The sequence below is a fragment of the Rhynchophorus ferrugineus genome, unplaced genomic scaffold, assembly GCF_030347505.1.
Source record: "Rhynchophorus ferrugineus isolate W39M unplaced genomic scaffold, kcgeb_rfMv2 rfM9, whole genome shotgun sequence".
In the NCBI taxonomy this organism is placed as follows: Eukaryota; Metazoa; Arthropoda; class Insecta; order Coleoptera; family Curculionidae; genus Rhynchophorus; species Rhynchophorus ferrugineus.
This window is the reverse complement of record NW_027472588.1, coordinates 8,216,081-8,238,377: the sequence shown is the minus strand read 5'-3', so window position 1 is coordinate 8,238,377 and position 22,297 is coordinate 8,216,081. Positions and strand designations below refer to the sequence as shown.

General features: G+C 33.6%; 2 protein-coding genes across 12 annotated transcripts in view; both read left to right on the top strand.

Annotated features, from left to right (window-relative positions):
- The window catches only part of knockout (Stork-head domain-containing protein knockout), a 234,907-nt gene extending 223,416 nt beyond the window's left edge, over nt 1–11,491 (top strand). For all 9 annotated transcript variants that reach the window (XM_076413502.1, XM_076413506.1, XM_076413503.1 and 6 more), the window contains 5 exons: nt 4,799–5,057; nt 6,709–6,908; nt 6,981–7,196; nt 7,257–7,408; nt 9,242–11,491. In XM_076413502.1, coding sequence (XP_076269617.1) covers nt 4,799–5,057; nt 6,709–6,908; nt 6,981–7,196; nt 7,257–7,408; nt 9,242–10,810 — 2,396 coding nt within the window. In that variant the 3' untranslated portion in view covers nt 10,811–11,491. The remainder of the gene's footprint in view (nt 1–4,798; nt 5,058–6,708; nt 6,909–6,980; nt 7,197–7,256; nt 7,409–9,241) is intronic.
- A 1,018-nt stretch (nt 11,492–12,509) lies between these two features.
- The window catches only part of LOC143202192 (adhesion G protein-coupled receptor E2), a 325,024-nt gene continuing 315,236 nt past the window's right edge, over nt 12,510–22,297 (top strand). For 2 of the 3 annotated variants that reach the window (XM_076413499.1, XM_076413498.1), the window contains exon 1: nt 21,431–21,583. The gene's annotated coding sequence lies outside the window, so the exon portion shown is untranslated. Of the gene's footprint in view, nt 12,604–21,430; nt 21,584–22,297 lie in introns of those variants that run through there. The other variant, XM_076413500.1, reaches the window with a different exon arrangement.

Below are 22,297 nucleotides of genomic sequence, written 5' to 3'. Positions count from 1 at the left end.
GTTGTTTTGGTAACATTTTATGTAGTTTATGAGCAAGGCCTTCATACCAAACCTTATCGAAGGCTTGTGCTACATCTATGAATATAGCTGAGCATACTTTTTTACTTTCGTAGGCACAGCTGAAATGTTCGCAATAAAGGAAACTCTAAAGCTTGTAGTATCACTTAATAATCATGCTAAAACCTGGCTTATATGTTCTGATTGGCGAAACTCCAATAAATAATAAATACTTCATATTATAATGATCTTTTTCCATTTACAGATAGAAGGTTAAATAGTCTGATAAAACTTGAATAAGACCCGCTGAAATATAAAAACAAGTCTTGGTCCTTTGACTTTCCTTGCGCACTCTTTAGAGAACAGATATATGCAAGTAAAATTAAAAAGACTGTTGATTGGTGACTATTAATATACCTATTCCTTCCCAATGGATAGAACTAAGATACCTCTGTGTCTCAATTGTGAGGAACTAATGTCAGTCTCCTAACATATGTTTGGTTGAAATACAAAAATTTACCAACCGCCTGGAGTCGTGGCTTACCTGATTTTCTGAGGGATGTGTTGTTTCCTCAAAACTTACCCAAATTCTTTGATTTACTCAACGAATTCGGATTTTATTTTAAAATTTAACCTGTACATAGCTTCAGTTTAAAATGACTTTTATCCATACACAATTTTATTATTTATTTGTTTTGTATTGATATTTTTTTTGCGGTAATATGGTTGCTGTTTTATTTATTTGTTTTTAAATTTTAAGCTTGATAACTGTGGATTGGCTGTGCCTTATTATTTTGAAATACCTTTGAATGCGCAACTGACGGAATGTATTTAGCTTCGGATTTCTTTAATGTTTCATGGTTTGTGTTGATAATCTCTAAAAAAAGTTAATGCGTTGTTTAGAAACAAATCATACTAATCAATCAAATTGATGATTAAACACACTAACTGGTGAGAAATATAACATTCTGAACGATGTGAGCTTATTGCCTCAGGAACAGAGATTCGACTAATAATGCGATTCCATTACGATCAAAAATAGGACCGATTTTTTTATGTATTGTTGATTGTTTGACTTGTACACAGACTCTGTCGGTTCCTCCCTCTGCTTTTTGGTGGTAACTGATAAGGCTGGTCCAGAAAGACTCTCTACAATAGATCTAATTTAGCTAAATACTAGTTGATTAAATGTAGCTTATTTCTATACTGAAGCAATATCCAAACTACACAACGATTAACACAACTATATATATATATATATATATATATATATATATATATATATATATATATATATATATATATATATAATACTAATCAATCAAATTGATGATTAAACACACTAACTGGTGAGAAATATAACATTCTGAACGATGTGAGCTTATTGCCTCAGGAACAGAGATTCGACTGATAATGCGATTCCGTTACTGTCACAAATAGGACCGATTTTTTTATGTATTATTGATTGTTTGACTTGTACACAGACTCTGTCGGTTCCTCCCTCTGCTTTTTGGTGGTAACTGATAAGGCTGGTCCAGAAAGACTCTCTACAATAGATCTAATTTAGCTAAATACCAGTTGATAAAATGTAGCTTATTTCTATACTGAAGCAACATCCAAACTATACACTATATATATATATATATATATATATATATATATATATATATATATATATATATATATATATATATATATATATATATATATATATATATATAGTTGTGTTAATCGTTGTGTTTAATTAGATAAGCTAAATTAGATCTATTGTAGACTCGACCAACCTTATCTGTTCTCTGTTCGTGAGCCAACAAGACATAACATGCAAAATATTTACCTTTCAAAAGCGCTATAATATGGCTTCGTTGAACGAGCGTTACTAGCGATATGCGTCTTTAAAGCCATCCGTCGGAAAAACCGTAATTACTTTTTCTCCAACCTATAACAATTAATCATACATTAAATATTAATTTTAAACATTCATACTCTGTATTTATGTAGTACCGTTATATGGTAATTTCACAATGACTAGCCGCTTGTTACGATTTTTCGTTGCGTGTTGTATTTTCAGACGAGATCCGTTCGATTTTTCCATGAACTGCATACAGTACCATTCTTTCGAATCGCTTTAATTGCATTTGAATTGAAATGCGACTCACATCCATAAACAAACTAACAGCGCTTTGCCATATTTTACGTGTTATAATTGAATGAAAACAAGGGGAAAAATTTATTTGTTTAAACTCGGTAAAATTTAATACAGTTTTATTGAGATTATTGTAGTATATTTTGTGTTAAGCACAAAATTCTTGAGCTTGTATAAAAAGACCCGTGCGACTCCATTGACGTAAGTAGTCACGTGGTCCGATTCAGTTCAGTTCACTTAGGCAAAGTACAAATATTTTTTGTATATTTATGATAACAGTTAGAATTCTTTTGATTTTTCTCGCAAATAGCTTTATGATTGGTTGTAAAACTGGAGCTTCTTCCTTTACCCCTTAAGAACTACGTCTTCTTCAAATGCTCCTTCATAGGTAAATGATTACTAGCTATGCAGTCTTGTCTGGTAATATTTGATCTAAAAGACAATATTTACATGTTCCAGCTATGGAAATATAATGAATAAATTAACACTTAAATAACTACTACAAGCAACAAACTTGACATTACTACCCTTTTGTTGGGTGTTTGCATATTTTCTGATAATTGTTTCACTTTTAGGTATTTATTAACAAAAGTCACTACAATATATATTAATCACAACATTTTCCATGATTTCAACAACTTTTTCTCATATTTTTTTCTAAAAATTGGGATATCATGTCGAACAATGTTTGGCTTTGGCTTTGGTAGCGACCCAATATTTTAGACACTTCTTCAATATTTGGAAACCGTAAGTAATTAGTAATTAATGGAATGTAAGAAGTAATTATCAGAATGCGATATGTTTGCGAACTCGCGGGTTTACCAGAGCTTGTCATTCGAGCTTCACTCGAATACTGTATTCTTCAAAACACTTGCAACACGTTGTCGTACACAAATATATTGCTTTGTGTCTGATTCCCAACTATTGTTAGTCTTTCTCAAAGCAATATATCATTGAATTTGTTTATTTGACATGGGTACGTATCTGCAGTAATAATTTCTTTCAGTTCTAGCACCTCGTTATACACTACACCTCTCTGATTCCACAATATAGCTCCTACGTATAGCTCGACTTAATTATTAGTTTTAATTATTCCGCTTCAATGTTCTTTTCGCTTGAAATTGTCATGGTAGATTCACTTTTCATCTCCAGTTACCATACGCTATAAAAAACGCTGCTCGTTTTGCATTGCAAGCAAAGAAATCGCGATGTTGAAACGTTTCGAAATGTCATATTCAGTCAATTCGTGCGGCAGCCAATTTCTCTTATTTTGTAAACACATATAGTATAGGAAGAAACACGTGTAAATAAAGGCGATACCTTCTCTGTAGTACTTTATTTCTTCAAACTGATCATGATCTACAAAATAAACTTGTCCTATTTTCTGTTTAATCTCGCAAAACATTAATTGTTACAGTAGTGTCCATTAACATTAACATTAACATTTTGATCTTTCTCGTCGCATTCGAAATCCCGAAAACAGTGAATTTATCAAGTTCTAAGTTGTCTAAAAGTTCCTAGAGAATTTCAACTGGGGTTTTATCCAGAAAGTATCGCAATTCGTTATAATTGTGATTTTTGATGCCACAAAAGGCCTGGACTTGATTGACATCAAAATCACCACTTTTAAATAATTCACCATCGAAATGAGAGTCACCATATATTTCTATTTTCTATTCATTTCTATTAAAAGTATTTTTCGGGTTAAAAGTATTAATCAGTTTTGTACAAGGTGGTGTGAGGTAGCTTCTCCAGAATGCTCGAACGTGGTTACAGCTGCGTCTATTCAAGTTTCCCTTCTCTAGTCCCTATATTTCGTGTCTACATCCTAAATCTATCCAACGAATAATATCTAGTTTGCCATCGTTTGTTTTTAGAACTCTCGGCAGCAGTTATTGTAATGGCCGTAACACCAGACAAATTCGTCTAATTACTCAAGGTTATATTTTGTTACCGGCAAATAAAATATTAAAAACTAACTCTTAAAACTGTGATATTTCGGTCCTTAAGTTCAGTGCCATTTTTTAATTATTTTCTCCGTTATTGTTTATCATACTCTTGTAATATTGTGAATGCATTATTATGTGAGAAATATTTCAAATAATTTCATTTGTTGTTTCTTCTAACATCCTATGTTGTTTGTTATTAGGATCTGTACTACCTTTAATTAATTTATAAAATATTAGTCATTCAGATTTTCTTCAGTGTGAGATTAAAATTACCTGATGCCCTAAGCAGTTCCCACCTGTGAGTCGCTCTGTCCATAAATAAACTTTTCATAAGTTAGCAAATATTTTCTATGAAAAGAAATAATTATTTACCAATTGATTTCCTTGCATCACCAGTTAATTAATCAGTTGTGTTCAGATGACAAAAGTCGGACGTATCGATCAAATAAAAAGGCTATAAACACTAAACAGCTTATAATAACTAGTGTATAGTCCAACTAGATATATCTGATGATCCTGAAAAAAGAATAAGTCCAGGAAAAGGTTTGAAAAACGAGGAATGCGTTAAAAATGAGGATTATTTTTAACAGTATCGATATATTGACGTTTATCACCTAGTTTCTATTTTCTATGTTTACTATTTTAAAGCTTAAACCTTTTAAACACCTGTAGCAATAATAAGGTTGACATTTATTTCATTTCACAGAGGACATCGAACATTGCAGTGCCCTGTCAGTGCCACAAACCCAATGGACACCTCTACCGGAAGCTGTATGTGCCGTAGTGCTTAGATTATCTAGTCAAGGGAGACCTGCAGGAATAGAAACCATCCGGGAAGCATTGATTATGGCATTCCCTCACGTATCACCACCCAGCGAACAGGCACTGTACGACACTCTCGTGCAATTGAGCAAAGAAAGAAAACTGTACAACACCTCCAGCGGTTACTTCATTGTGACACCAGAGTGAGTTAATTACTTTATTCCTATTCCTAGGACTGTGAATTAATGTTGGGGGATTACAACAGCTTGTCTGGTATTTACGTCAGACTTTTAGTTCTTATAGTATATCATTTTATTGAATGGTATCAGGGGAGTTATCAAGGGAAACATATATAAGAGTTAAAATTAACAATTAACACATGGCCGCTTTTTCGGTTAGTACTAACCTTCCAAAATAACCTGTTAAAATTTAATGATATTCTACTCATACGTTTGTGAGTTATTGTGCTAAAAGTGACACTACTTTTGCTATTTTCAAAACAATGGATCAAAACTCATTTCGTGTTTTCATTTTAAACTGCCTCTTGATGGGAAGAAATACCGTTCAAGCTAAGGAATGACTTGAAAAGTGTTTTAGCGACTTCACTCCATCAGATACAACAATAAAACGTTGGTTTGCTGACTTCAAATGTGGTCATAGAGACACCGATGATGCAGAACACAGTGGACTCGAAAAAAGTAGTTTCAAGAAAAACGTGTTTAAAGTTTCGTTTTTGGATACCGCTTCACTAAATCTGTTTTATCACCAAAAATAAATTTAAAAAAAATCATCTTAAGGACTTATCCTTAAAGAGGCTTAAAAAATATGAAAAAAAAAGTCATATGTATTTCTATAAAATACAGTTTATTTTCTCTCTTCTATGAGTAAATTAATACTCAAAGACGAGTTGTTTTGGTTTAAATTAATAATACAATATACATATACATTTAAATATATTAATCAGTACGTTATGGTGAAAAGAATTATGAATTAGATGGAAATGATGGACTTACTAAATCGTATGCCTGGTTTTGGATAATACTGACATACAGGAATTCTATTGAATTTGATGCTTGATTAAGTCTCGATACTTCTTTTGTTTTTCGACATTCTACTGCTTCTGGTCTTCTGGTTCAATTCTTCAGTAATTCTTTTTTGTCAATTCTTGTAATTATTTAGTATTTCGGAAACATTTTCTTATAAATTCTTTCTTCTTAATTCTGTCTAATTCTGATGTTCTTCTTAGTTGCAAATCCTTAGTCTTTTAACAATTCTAATTCCCGTTGCCGATGTCCGGTGTTTTATCGACTAAGCTCCTCCTTCGGTTCTTGATAGTGGTGGACAAAGCTGGTCCAAGAAACCTTTTTCTGTACCCCAATTAGTTCAGAATATTGGGGTGGGAACGGCTCTTTCTCTAGGAACTTCTCACGCCGATAGAACATGTGCGTTTCGGAATTCGAGAATTGCACGATCTTGGATCGTCTTGACTTCTGACAGGCTTCGTCTAACATCGGTACTTGAAACCCCATTTTCCGAAGCACTCGACAACGAGCCGATGTGATAATCCTATCTTGGTTGGCATATTAACACGAGACATTCAATACCGTGTGATATTTTATTTTGTCTCAAGCCATAATTCTCTTTCCATGTCCAAAATATTACGAAAAACAGTTAAACGGTCTATAAATGACACCCCTAGACTATACAGAAAGAAAAAATATTACAATTTTCGTAAATTTAAATTTAAACGACTTCCCTAAATATAAATAACTAAAACTGCGTCGCTACAAACCATTTGACAGTTCCCCTGGCATGTAAATTATATAAATTTTAATTGTAAATGGGCCTTTTAAGGAGGAAAAGATCACGAAGCCATTCCAGAACCAGAAGCAGACGTGAACCCGAAAATGGCTACGAGGTGGCACCCAACAAAACGATGCTCATGTCAACCGAAGAAGCTATGGTAATGGTGCATGGGGACATGTCAACTATTAGAGATGGAAATGTAACACATCAATGCATACAAACTAATTTAGCAGATGTTATCTGTGGAGGTAAGTGTTAGAACATAGAAAATGAAAAAAAAAATATCGAAAGTTTTGTACTCTCGTTACACTGTTACACAGGCAACGCCAGTGATAAAATAATGTATCCACGAAACAAACGACGATCGGCATCATTCCCAGCTCACAGAAGTCCGGACAGGCGCGGTTCCTTTAGGCTCTGGAGCTCGAACCGAAGACTAAGGCGCTCGGCGTCGACCAGAACCATTCACAAGCATTACGTAGATACCAGTAGCAGCACTGAATATCCAAACAGTGGGGATTCTACGCCAACTCCAAGTAAGAACAATCGAAATTCCCGACGCAAAACCCTTTTTATGTTTGCGGTTTGCCTTTCAGAGAAAGAATCCCTGTTATCAAGGATATTCAGGAGGTCTAAGAGGTCCCAGTGCCAAATCGGGACTTTCGGTGCTCAATTCCCGCCCAGTGAATGGTTCAACTCCAAAGCCGTACATCTACACAGCGTTGGAACACAAACATCATCAGAAAAAGTAAGTTTGTAGTAGGGATGCCGAAAAAATATTGATATATCGATCGATCGATTGGCCGATATATCGATTTATTGATATTTATATATAACAAATATATATTTTTTAGTCTAATCTTTCAATATTTTTATTTTTTCTTAAAACATATCGATATATTTTTTGTAAAATATCGATATTTTTCTGGGTGGCCGACACCCCTGATTTGTTGTAATATATTATCTGAAACATCTCCAGTCTGGTTAGTAGGAAGCAACAATAAAACTAATTCAAAATAATATTTTGAACAATAGAGTTAATTATTCTGTTTCATTCTTGAAGATTCTTCATTTCACTCATTCATTAATATTTCAATCCAGGAAAAGAATAAGCTGATAAAAAATAGTCGATAAGATAAATTGTGTGATTTTGTCATATACATTGATGAAATTTGAAGCAAGAACAATTTTAATTTTAATATTGTGCATTAGATATCATCAAAATATATGGCTAAAATTTAAATTAATAAATTGATAGATTGTCAACAGATCTACCTTCAAGCCACCTATAACTTGAGTTCTATTTAAAGTCAACATTCTATAACGCAAATAACATTCTATATCGCTAGGTCGCTAGTATATATATATATATATATATATATATATATATATATATATATATATATATATATATATATATATAAACAAAAAAAGTCGACTTATCAAAAATAAGCTGTAACTTTTTTTTTTAAATCAATTTTGTCAATATTAATTTCTTAATTGTAGTGTAAATATTAAAGATAACCAGCAATATACTAACTATTTGCCCTCATAATACTCTAATTTCGAAATTTTCTTTTTTTCCTAGAAGCAACAATTTCTGAATCAGTAGTTTTGACAAAGATTTGGCTTATATTTTCTCCTAATGATGCATCTCCATCCAAAGCTTGTCTGATCTGCTCTAAATTTTTTTCGGTAGCTTAATATGGTAGCTTAAGGCTCCAACTTAATTTTTCCTTGATAGTTGCCATTTGGATTAACAACTACCAGATTTTCACTGATTACATGAAGCAAAACTAAAAGGTTATACCATCTCGGCAGGTGTTTTGGCTTAGAAATCTTGAGTTCTTGCGTGATGAAGCACATTTTTGGCCAGCAATATTGATTTGAACCAACTATAGGATGTTATATCCCAGTAAATCACCATAATATTTTTCAATTTTTGCTCTGTTCTGCAGTGCCGTACATCAACAACTTGAAAAACTGGTTAAAAATTAAATTTTAAAATGAACTGATTCACATCGTTGAGGCGTTACATTGTCAATTGCGTTACCTAAATTTGATTTTGCCTAAACTATTCATGTCAGATTTTGACCTGCTGACCAATTTTTTGGTATCTTCATAAGAAGCGAAGCGCCGCTCAGACAGGTCACGACTCATATGTTGGAACAAGTTGTAATCAGAAAGAGCAGGGACTAGTGAATACAGAAAGTGGTGTAGCCCATTTAAATGTTTCCACCTATGTTTTCATCGGCTTTACAACATGTGGTCGAGTTTGTCACTCTGAAGAACAACATTGTTGTGGTTTTCCGGCCATTTTTCACGCAGTGTTCTGCTCAAACGAATACATTGTAATCGACAACGCTCCCAATTGGTAGTATCATCGAGAAATGTCTTTGTTATCCAGAATTTTCTTTGACTTGGGTGTCAAAATCACCACTTCTAAAACAACATAACCAGTATTCACATGAAGAAATCGGTAGAGCGTGGTAGCCATTAGCTCCACACAATATTCGATGACCTTCGCTCGCAATTTATTAAATGATTACTCATTTATTAAAATTTATTTAACCTTTTTCAGGATTCCGGCATCGACATAGCGACATACCTCGAGACATGCGAAATCAGCTCCCGATCCGCAACCCTACCGCGAAACCATCGAAGAAACCACTCCAGCGACGCAACCCTACCGAACTCCCTAATGGAATCGCGAGAAAACTCACCCATATCCAGATTTAACACACCCTCGTACTCTGCGAGCACCCTACCCAGGAAACACGCGTACAGGAGCAGGGACAGTTCGAGGAAAGCCAGTAGGTCCAGTCTGGGGCGACCTTCCACCAGCAACGACACGAAAACCGACACCAGTCCAGCTAAAAGTCGGGATTCCCTGGAACCAGCCAGGAGCACCCCGAAAATCAACGGAAAATCTAGCGAAACTCTATTGAAAACTAGTCAGAGATTGAACGAGAGTGGCATTTACAGTTGCGATAATTCGTCTGAGAGTCAGGCATCAGCATCACCGATAAAACATTTGTCCAGTATCGACAACAGCGGTCCGAGCAGCATTGAGTCGCATAAAAGCAGTAAAACTGGAAGCTCGCTTACTAGTGGACCTTCCAGCTTGGAATCGCACAAAACGGTTATCAATCGCGTTGATACACCAAAAACAGACACCAAGTCTTTGAAGAAAATAAGAAAAGAGATCACGACAACGAAAATATCAGCGAAAACCAATGGGGCCTTATCACCAGCGATGAGTCAAAGCAACTCCTTCACCCTACAAGTCACCACCAACCAAAACGGGGTTTCCATCGGTAATTCCAACGCTACCGCAACAGCAACCATCAACACTGGTAACGGTCCAGGGGGCAACACGAAAATATATGTCCAAAATTCCCCCGTAAGGTCCGTCATAACCTTCCAAAATGGACAAAATGACGGTAGCAACCCTAATGTCGTCGTCATAAATGGTGACGTGCAGAACGAAAGCGAGTCTAAACCGGAAACCGAGGAATCATCCAAACCAACGAAGAACACGAATCAAGAATCCCAAGCCAGCCTGAAGAACCTCAAGGATGAAACCGTGAACGAGGACTCGGTGGAAACCATGAACAACAGCAGGAAACTGTCCCTGCAAATACCGACGAAAGAAAGCTTGAATTTCCATAACTTAATTAAGAACGTGTCATCCAGCACGCACAATCAATACATCTCAAGCTCGAACCCCGACTCACCAATAGCGAACACCTTCAGGGACTTCTCCAAGAACTCCGTTTACGGTAGCAATCCACCAAGTCCCACGAAGAGCTACGAAGGCATCCCCATCGGGAGGTTCTTCAAAAATGACGTGGGTTCGAAAACATCTCTGGATAAAATGTCAGACAACAAAATTCTGGATAAAAACTGCATTGGGTCCGAGCCCAACATCTGCTACAAAGAGCGAACCCTGTCCAGAGAGAACAGCAAACAACAATTTCCCAGTCTAAGTGATTTGTCGTTTAACTTTACCAGTCTTGCTGCCCAGAAAATCTTGAAAGGCGTCAGCATCAATAGTGTGGACACTTTAATGGAACTAAATATGGCCGCTAATAACATCGAAAAACAAAATAACTGCGAGGTGGTTCATACCGATTTCGGCATGTTTTAATAAATGACAATATATACAACCATCTAGTGCCATTCATGTTAATTTAAACTATTTAGGGGTTTTCCTCGTAACATTATCCGAACTAACCTCACTTTCGCGGGTCGGTAAAACAGAGACCCCTTTCTCTTACCGTGAGCTTAGTAGTAGTTTTAAAAAAGACAAATCCTTGTGTCATGTTGTGTTAAGATCTTAATGATAATAACTCGAGTGAGATGGTCACTATTTGTTCCCTAAAGGCAAATACCTTTTCACTGTTTCCAGTTCCATGGCGATATTTTTGGAAAACAAATCACATTCTTCTCTTGTCATGTCATTTTTGTTTTCGTCAAATATCGTGAGGAGAGACCATGGAACGTCAAACTATATAAATGCAAAGCACACTTCGTCATCATCATTTCATTGTAGTAATCGAGAAATCATTCTGGGACATCGTCTTATGTCAACTTTCCTCGGGAAAGTTCGCTTTAGGATGTCAAAATTAATTAATCGAATCTATTTCTAACAAGTCAATTAATTCGGTGGCCTAAATTAGCGTACGATCTAATATTGTTGTAATTAATTCATGATTCTAGCTATGTAAATGTAATATTTTGTATATTTATTTTATTACACATGTACTATAAATAATAATTTTGTAAACTTACTTATTATATGTACAGCATTATTATACATTTTATAAAATATTATTAGTAGTTTTATTACTTTAAAATATCATTGGTAAATCAAAATAATAAAAGTTATTTTTCTATTCTTAATTATTATTATATCAATTAAATTACCGTGACATTACCTCCCTTTCCTGTTCGTCTTTTAGTCGACCACATGTAACTTAACAACACATAAACAGGATCAGTTATTTGAATTGTTATATTAAAATAGCGGTAGTCAACCAGCAAAACACAGAAATACACAAAAAATAACAGTTGACAGCATCGTCCAATATAAAGTAATGCTACCATCCTTCTTAGCTTTCAGAAATCACTGTCTTTTTTACGGATGATTCTATGGCAAATTAATTCATAGTTGGTTTGTATATATTTTTATATATACTATATACCCAATAAGTAGGTTTCTAATAAAGGTAGTCAACCAGTAAATCAGGTGAAAACACCATCTATAGCAATAGGCGCCATCGTCTGTGTTATTGCGGTATTACAATGCTTTTTATCCCCCAGATATCTTTCTGACGGTAATATTGGTGTCATATTTGAATATATAATTACCACACTAGATATTGTCTCAAAGATCTTTAAAAATATTTCGTAGTTTCTTAATAATTAATATATACAATAATACTTTGAAAAATAACGTCTTCGTGATGTTAGTCAACCAATAAAACTTCATTGTATAACAAAAATCTAACGTGTGGAGCCATCTTTGCTAACGCGATGGTACTACTATCCATCCTGATGTGCAGAAACCTTTCTTTACTGACCAAAGATGCTGTATTTTATGGCATATATATCCTATTCGGTTAGAATGTTGTATCAAAAATCATTACACATTTTTCGTAATTTGTTAATAATCAATAAGTACACGCACAATATTTAATTATAATATGTCCTTGTGCCATCTATGAATCGAAGTCGGTACTCTAGGAAAAAAACAGTTTATATTGATAGGGTGGTATATGAACTGGCGGTTATCGTTTTTTTTATATTGTTTATAAAAAATACAGTGTTTTATTCGGAAACCCGTTCAGTGTTATTTGGATTTAAATGTGCGTTTATTTTAAATGTATAAAGTGCAAGATCGTTACGTATCGTGGTCGTATCTGGTCTTTTGAGAAAAAGGTAAGCGTCTGTTAGTTTTAAAAGTTCTGATCGCATCCTTAGTTTTTAAGTGAACAGCTGCGGTCATATTACCGATTGTCTAATGTATTAGTAATAAGCATTTTGCAATTGTTTTACGCCTAATATATTATCTAGAATAATGTTACTCATATCGGAATTAAAAAGCAACGATATTAGTGCCTTCCAATAACAGTCTACTAAAAAAAGGCAACATATTGTTGAATTGACGAATTTATACATTCGTTAATATATATATATATATATATATATATATATATATATATATATATATATATATATATATATGATATATCATTACATAAATATTATATATAATATAATATAAATAATTTCTAACTTTAATAAAATTTTTAAAAAGTTTTAAAATTGTCCAATAGTAAGCCTAGAATGCTCCATGTGTAGGTTTTCTTTTGATTGCTACACTTACATTATTTTTATATGAATGTAGTATGATTCCAGAAAAAATAGCTTAATATTTATGAGAAACTAATTGGCTTAAAGAGTCTTGACAATTCAATTTATTCTGTACTTTAATATTATTGTCCATAAAGTCCGTTTTTCATTTTCCTTTTTAATGAAAATACTATCAAACAGTGGCTATTTTAGAATGTGAGTTTTTTCACCTTTTTTGGGCGTCCACTGCATTCACCGTCTTCGGTGGTCATTTCACCACCTCTAAACTTAGCATACCAATCTTTGATGGTTAATTTTCCTGGGGCAGTGTCCGCAAACTCGGCATCAAGTCACGTTTTGCTTCAACTGTATTTTTTCTTTCCAAAAATCAATATTTTATCAACACGCGAAATTCCTTTTTGTCAATTTTTTTCACAATAACAAAAGTTGCTTCACTCAAAATGATATAATTGACAAAGTAATGATCCGACAGTTGTCAAATTTATATACGCATCCTTTGAGGGTTAGGGCTAACTAAAAAACATATAGATTTAATTCTAGTAGCGCCATCTATGTGTCAGGCCGTGGACTTTTCAATAGACTTGTGAGTTTTAATCAGTATTCAACATTTTACCTCTAGAATACATTTCTAAACGCACCCATGAATAATTGACAATCAACAAAAATATAGATCCTTTGTGGTAGTGATACATATTGATGACTGTAACAGCGACACTTTGTAAAGGAAAAGAAAATGGCTGTTTTTATTATTTTCCTCACAATGATTTCTTATTTTCTTGTCATATAAACCTTCACAGGATTTCCATAAATGTTACAGAGCTAAAATTGGCTAAATCGGTGTAATATGTCTCGAATTTTAGCGAGACTAACGGTCAGTACTTCATTTTTAGACGCACATATATGTCAGGTGTTCTTATTATATTGTACATCTCTTGTATTTTCAGATTTTGAATGTTAATTTCGATTGGAACCGATAGAAATAATAGGAATATATTGATATTACACGTAAACGTGTACTAGACGAAGCCACGTACATTACGGGTAAATCGAGCGAGTTTTCCATAAACTAGGTACGAAAATTTGAATTCCTACGAGCCGGTCGTCCTTCTTCACTCCCGAAATCCTTTTAAAACAATGGCGCTTTGCCAGCCCGGACGATTTTACGCAAACGTGTTCCAGATCCACCTGCTCCGGACTAACTAATTGGTTGTTTGTTACGTAGAGACGTGACCGACATACCCGTTAGTACACTCCCGATTCCGGTTAACTTTTTGTACGGCGGAAAGGGATCCAGCGACATTCCGGGGGATGGGTTATATATATATATATATATATATAAGCTGAGCAAAAAGGATGCGACAAAACAAGGCGATAACCGAAGAAAAAAATCGGAAAAAGCGAGATAAAGTTTTTCTTTTTGCCTCGGATGGCTTAGGAGCTTTTTCCGCGATTAATCGCGTCTGTCTTGTCACGCGAAAGCTGTCGTTGGTCAGCTGGGTTTTTTTACTAATAATATAATTAATATTTCGCAGATGGGAACTGAAATTTGGTGTTTAGAAAAACATTTCTATTCTGAGTGGATGAACGCTTGAACCTCTTTCAAAATCTACAACCCGTGGCAAAAGTCCCGCTATTATTTTGATAGCCTATAACTTTGCTCAAAGAAAAAATCAGTAAGTTTGGTTTTCATAAAAACTTTATCTGGTGTTTATGTTTTTTTTCATTATGATTGAAAAATTATATCGGCTAAATGGTGACCGCTATTCGCCATGCAATTTGCGGCTCTTTTTATGGCATTTTTCATGACATTCTACAACATCTGACGCTGACTTTCCCCAATTTCGTGACGAATATTGTCTTTAAGATGTTGAATCGTTTGGGGCTTATTTACATAAACTTTTGATTTTAAAAAACCCCATAAGAAAGTCTGTTAGATATGGCTGTCCATGCTAAATTGCCACTTCGTGAAATTGGTCTTCGTGGAAAAATGTCACTCAATAATTGAATTGTTGAACGAGCTGTGTGTGTTGTGGCCCCAATTTGTTGAAACCACATGTTTTCTAGTTTTTGCTCTTCCATTTCTGGCACAAGAAAATTTTGAATCATGTCTTGGTACCGTTCAGCAATAACAGTAACTTCAACACCTTGGTCATTTTCAAAAAAATAGGGACCTATGATATTTCCAGCATACCATACAGTTATATTTATTGAATACAATGATGTTTCATGAATTAATTGAGGATTCTGTATTCTATGTCCCCAAAACCGACTGTGCTGTTTATTGACGTGGCCACTGAGAAGAAAATGGACTTCGTCGTACATTAATTTAGACAAAAGATCTTAAATTTCTCCAGACAGCCTTAGGATTGCATTATTGTACTCAACTGGTTGATCAGGATCTCCCGGTAGCAATTTTTGTACCAATTGAATTTTGTACAGGTTAATTTTCAAATCAGTTTTCAAAATTCGCCTTAAACTGCATGCAGAAATGTGTATTGTCTTTCAGAATGAGGCTTGTCTACGGTCATACCGTACTGCCGAAAATTCGCATATTAGGCACGATAAATTGTGGTTTTGTGAGGCACTGGACGATTATGATATTTTTGATGCAATTTCTGCTGAGTGGCAATATTGACGCGATTATTTTCAATAAATATCGTCACTATTCCTGCTCGTGTTTGTGGCGTATATTTATCAAACAAAATCAAAATGCACCAACTTCAGACTGATCAGTCGGCATTAATTGAAATAATATTGTAAGTAGATAAATAGGTTTAGGTAGGTATTAAGCTAAATTGTGTGTATATTGTAGAATATTAAATACGTGTAGTAGGCAGCTTAAATAAAGTTTCTGTTTATTTTTATTTAGTTACTACAAGGGTTATTAGGTAGATATTTTATTTTAAAACTTCCTTTTTATATTAAATATGCAAACTTGATTATTTTTCACTTTTTATTTATTCCTTATTTATTTTTTGAAGATGGTTCAGTTTTTTATTAAAAATATTTTATTTTTCAATAACAGTGTTTGAGAATAAGGAACGTTTCAAGCCCCGGGGTCCGCTAGTATAGGTAAATTAACAATTGTTCTAATCAAATGAGAACAAAAATAGCTGCGGCCCTGTTGGGAATTGAATGATCGGCCTTCACGTGTGAGCTCAACGCTCTAACCATTACACCATAGAAATAGTTACCTATAACTTCTCTACGACGTCTCATATGATATGGTTATCGCTTAAAAAGCAACCTGACTGACTTTTACACTGAACTACCAATTTTTTCTCATATCAGTTCAACAATATCATTATATACCAATATCTAATTATTTTAGATAAAAAATATGTGAAAACATTGTACATGCCTTGGAAATTTTATGTTTTCCCTCGATTTCCCCCCTTCCTCTCCATCACATCCTGATTTTGTTCCAATGAGACCACCTTGGAAGTGTGTTCTTTCGAATAGAATAATTTTGAAAATCGGCCCATAATTGACGGAGAAATCGGCTAATATATATTAAGAAATATATATACAGCCAAACATAAAACCTTTTTTGAAGTCGGTTAAAAAGCACCGCCTAGGCAAAGCTTTTATAAACAGTTTCAACCAAAAACTAGTTGCAATTACTTATTGGAAGTGAGAGATAGTTTTTGATAATAGGGCTGTGTTACGTACTTAATTTTAGGATAAAATACATATTTTTGTGAACTTCAAATATTATTAAGTAGCAAAAAATCTAATGCCATTATTATGCGAAGCATCTTATTAAAATCTCTCGCCTAGTTCTGTATATCTAATGTCGTCGTTTCGCAAGGAAAACTACCGGCAATTTCCCTAGACATTTAGTCCTCTTTACGATTCCGCACCAGCGTAAAACGTGACTACAGCCGAAGAAAGCACATGTTAATATGAAATGAAAAGTTTCCTGTTCGTCTTCCGAGTTGTAAGTTGCAGGTATGCACTGTTTTTTATTCAGGAAATGTTCTCGGTGATATTTTATTATTTAATATTCTCTCTATCAAAAATGAAAAAAAATATAGTCGTCACACTAAGAATTTTTAATTATATAAGATGGGACAAAAGTCCCATTTTGATTTTTTTCAATAAATATTGTCACTATTTCTGCTCGTTCTTGTGGCGTATATTTATCCATAATAAAATTTGGACATCTGCAAAATACAATGGTTAAAGCGAAACAGAGCTAGACGTTATATAACTAAGATGGCGCACAATCAAAATAGTAGCGGGACTTTTGCCCCATATGATAGTCGTCTTATCTGGGAGTATAGACAACTTATATGCTGTATATATTAACGTAACGGGCTGTCACTATGTATGCATTTATCATTGCTAGTGTTATTTGTTGCAATTGACTACAATACCTATCAATATAAAATGTAAGGAAATTATTGAATATACATAATTAACAGCCTTTATTTGCATTATTTGGCATAATTCTTTCGCACTTTTATTTTTGGATGTTAACGTACTTACGTAACTTACGTAACTTGAGGTTTGTTAATTTAAAAGCACATGGCGCACATATTACAATTATTAACTACAACTAGAAAGTCATTTCTCCTTTATATTATCCAGATGTAAAATATAACTGTAATTAACATTTGGTGGTACCTCCACTGATGTACCCCACATCATTTTAAAACACGGTATATTTTTCTATTATTTGCTTTTATATTAGCAATTTATTATGTACTGATAATTGTGACTTTCTTCCAATTAGCCAGTACATTTTCCTATATTTCAATGCCAGTTCTTTTTTTTCTTCTTTATACGTTCTTTCCAGCGAAGTTTTGCATCAAGATTCATTCCGAGATATTTAGCGTAGTTGCTATTTGAAATGATAGTATTATTTAATGTTATTTGTGCTTGCACAGATTTACTTACACTAAGTCTTATTTTCCACGCTTGTGTCCAATTATTTATATTGTCATTTGCCTGTTGTAATTTTCGTGAGGCTTCTTCACTATTGTTTTCGACAGCTATAATCGCACTCTCATCAGCAAATGTAGCAATCGTAATATTCTCCATTTGTGGTATATCACAAGTGTAGAGTAGATAAAACATTGGCCCCAGTGCATTTCCTTGTGGTACACCTGCTTTAGCTTCTTTTATTGTAGAGTAAGCTTCTTATTGTTTGACTCTAAATATTCTGGTTGTAATGTACTGTTTTAATAGTTCGGTGTGATGTTTTGGTAATATTTTCCGTAGTTTATGAACAAGGCCGTCATGCCAAACCTTATCAAAAACTTGTGCTACATCTAAGAATATAGCTTACTTTTAGTAATAATTTAATATATTTGTTGAGGGTTTATAGAATAATCTAGATTACTGTATATTTTTATGTTATAGTTCAAATAGCGCCGTCATATTTAAGATATAGTCTTTTTCTATACTTTTCCTGAATCATTCCTAATATTTCCTTATTTCAATGGTAATATAGGTATCAAGTTAATTTAAAAAAAAAACATTCATATGTACATATTTCTTTTAATATTTTAATAACGTCAACACTAAACCTTTCTATGAATTTACAGTCTATAATATCTTTCCTATCTCGAAATTAAAGATTTTTCCCTTTCATTTTGTAGGGCCTTCTCGCTTACGTTGGAAAATGCTGGCAATTTTCCAGAAATTCCATTTTATATGCAATTCCTCTCGGACGTGAAATGCAAAGGCGCTGGACGTAATTTCTTAACCAACAAAATATAGGTGAACGACTGGAATTCTTCTGCGAAGCTATCGCATATTTCCTAGTATATAATGAACTGAACTTTTACAATTAGTAAAATAACTAATTTGAACAATTTATTCGCAAGAAGTTTAAACCAAATGAAATCACCATCAATCAATAATAATTGAAATTGACATGTTTTTTTTAAGACAAAATTGAAGTAAATAATTAAAATTACGTAAAAGATTTTTGACGAAAGCTCTAAAACTTTTCTGAATTTTAAAATAATTACTAACTTACTATGGTTAGTTCATATATTTTTCTATTTGTCATGTTTTCCATCAATTCAAATTACCAATGTTAGTTTCTTAATTATTATCAGTATTTTCATTACTTTGCTACAAAGTCTTATTAAATTATAACGGTTTTCTATAATATATTTTTCATTAAATATATCAAACAGAACTTGCAAAACAGGAATTCAGTTGCTGTTAACGTTTACACTTGATATGAAAATGTTAAAGCATTTCTGTCAAGACCCCACTGTTTTCTGTGACATTTTAAACTCACTGAAAACATTTTATGTGACTTTTGTGTGAACATCGGCGAACATACAGTAATATTTGGAGCGTTAACTTAATACATATCATTTCAGAATTGATTTGCATGGTCTTAGCAGGAAGGTGCTGAGCACGCTATGTCGCTGCATATCATTTAGTTAGTTGAAATTGCCTTTGGTTTGGTTTTTTATTGGTTGAGGTTTTCATACGCATCACGTGATTAACCCTTGACGTCAGATTCTATTGACCAATTAAATTTGAAATGTAACTTCTCAAAAAGACGTTATTAAAATAATATATATAAATATAATAAATAATAAACAATAATAAATATATTTTTTTAATATTTGAAAGTCTCCATTTTACTAACGAGGGTTTATCTGGACTGAAGCAATAGTTAAACGTGGGCTTCGAACCACTGTCCTCGGCATTACTTGTGACCAAGTGAGAGACCATCCCAGAGAACATCCGATCTTACCCAGCCTGGTTACTGGCGTGACTGGGATGGTTACTCTGGCGGATTTTCCACTGTTGCCTATAAAGACATCTATAATTACAGTCACAAACATATAGTAAATCCATGCTCCAGCAGAATTCGAACCTGCGACTGTCGCAACAGTAGGCGGAAAGTCCTGTCACCTTGACCACTGCACCAACGAGGTCGGCTAAAAAAATAATTAAATGTAAATTTTAAAAAAGTGGTAACCTACCAGAGAACACTCTCACGTAAAATATGATCAAAATTATGTATATCTATGAATTACATATCTCTATAGAGCTATTAATTTATATAACATGTATTAACTTTTTCAATACAAAAATTTATTGAGAAAAGTCATAATTATGTTTACAATGTTACTGAAGATTGTAGAGCAGATATTTAAAATAGTTAACTTGTATGATATTCGATGGAATAGAAAACTTATACCACAAAGTAATGTTTTAAATATACAGCAACAAAAAATTAAAATTTATGATATAAAGCAAAGTTATTACTGTGCTGTTATTATCGTAAAATTAAGGAGATAAAGAAACCATTTAAAAATCTATTAACAATATAATAAAACAATCATGAGATACTATCTTGTCTACAAAATCAGTGTTATCTTGTTGGTCTACGAATTGTTGAACTTGTACTTGCTGAAGAATTAATTTTTCTAACTATATGCGTAGATCCAAAAAATCCTATCTCTCGGTTAAGTAGCCTTAAGCCAAATTATTAAAGTATCTCAACCAATACATTAGATATATATATGTTTCTTTCAAGGAAGATGAAGTCTTGTTTTTTTATTTCCGCACGTACATTGGATAACACTTTTGAGATTAAAGATACATTATAATCAAATAATATTGATTATAATTAAGTCACAAAAATGCTGAATCACAACACACAAATCAGCTACAAAAAAATGGCATCATAAACAAACCGAAACAAACAATTGCGTTATAGAATTCAGCCAATCAGATGACTTTGAAGAGCAATTCAAAGGAATCAATCAAAAAAGTGTCAATGCCTGCACTGATGGTACCATGCAAAACATTTCTTGGGTTTCGTTATTTAAGTTAAACTTCTATATAATACTCTATATAAAGACATAAGGTAGCCTAAAGACTTCAGCGTTAATTTGGTTATAAATGTACTTGCGATTTAATACACATTAGCATCATATGTTGTAATTCCTTTAAAATTAGTTTATAATATTTTTACTAATATTTTCAGATGATTTTAATTATTTTCAGATAATATTTTATGAACTGTAGCTGGACAAAATGTTTTCTAGCAATGAAAAAATGTTGTTCTTTAGATAGTAATTCATTTTACGATATATTATCGCAGAAATAGGACGAAATTCTCACAAAATCGTATCTGATATGAATATTTCGACACCTGGTTCTGAGTATACGTTGGTGAAGTTGAGATCGCCGAAAATAAACAAAGACAGCAGGGCTCCCGAACTAATTCGCTTCTGTCAAGACTCCACCGTTTCCTGTGAGACGGACGACAATGCAAAATAATTTGAGCGAGGTCGAAAGTTGGTTCTTTTCGGGTGGTGATTAAAGAGCGCTCTCCGACCACAGAACGACGTGCCAGCGCATGTCCACCCTTAGCGATAAAAGCCCGCGTCCGCCGAGTATTTGGCTATTTTCAGTTTGCGTCGCGGGCGCCTCCTGCTAACACGTCGCGCCGTCGAATCGCACGGAACGAACACGCGACCACGTGTTGCAATCATGGTGTGCGTCGACCAAGTGAGATGAACTAATAGGTTGACGGAGACGAGCGCACATTACCTGGAAGGTAATTTTGATGAAAGAAACGATATTTTTATGGTGTACGCGGATCTGTCTGAATAGACCTGCTTTTTAATATAAGGCTATATTTTGTTTTATAACTGGCGTATGGCGGGGTAATAAATTTCGACCTGTAAACTTCAAATTTCTGAATAAATTATGCCCAAAACGTTTGCAAGGTATAATATATTTCTTTTTCTTTAAAATTATATAGTATAGCTATATAATTATCTAATATTATAGTCACCTAATAAGCTATTTGTTTTTATTCTAACTTGCCACGGTTTTAAAATTACAAAGCGCTTATTCTACAATAGACCCTTTGAGCTTAACATTTCACTGTTCTTACTGTAGACTGAAATTTACCTATAACTTCACTGAACTACATCAGTAGTTCATTAAATTTTTTACATAGTCATTAAATTTTTTATACTGCAGCTTCAGTTCTTCACATTTTTTCTTAACATGTGGCTTCCACCTAGTTCTAACATCAAGGGTCATGCCAAGATGTTTGGCAGTATTTCGGTAGGGGACTACTTGTTGATCTATATATACTGACTTATGCTTGATTCTTTTGTAGATAAAATCAATATGCCCTGATTTATTTTGATTCGCCATTTTTATTTTCTGTATTCTATTTCGATAATAGCTGGTAAATGTTGTGTATCTCTAATGGCTAGGATTCTAGTGTCATCTGTATAATGTAGCAACAATATTTTCG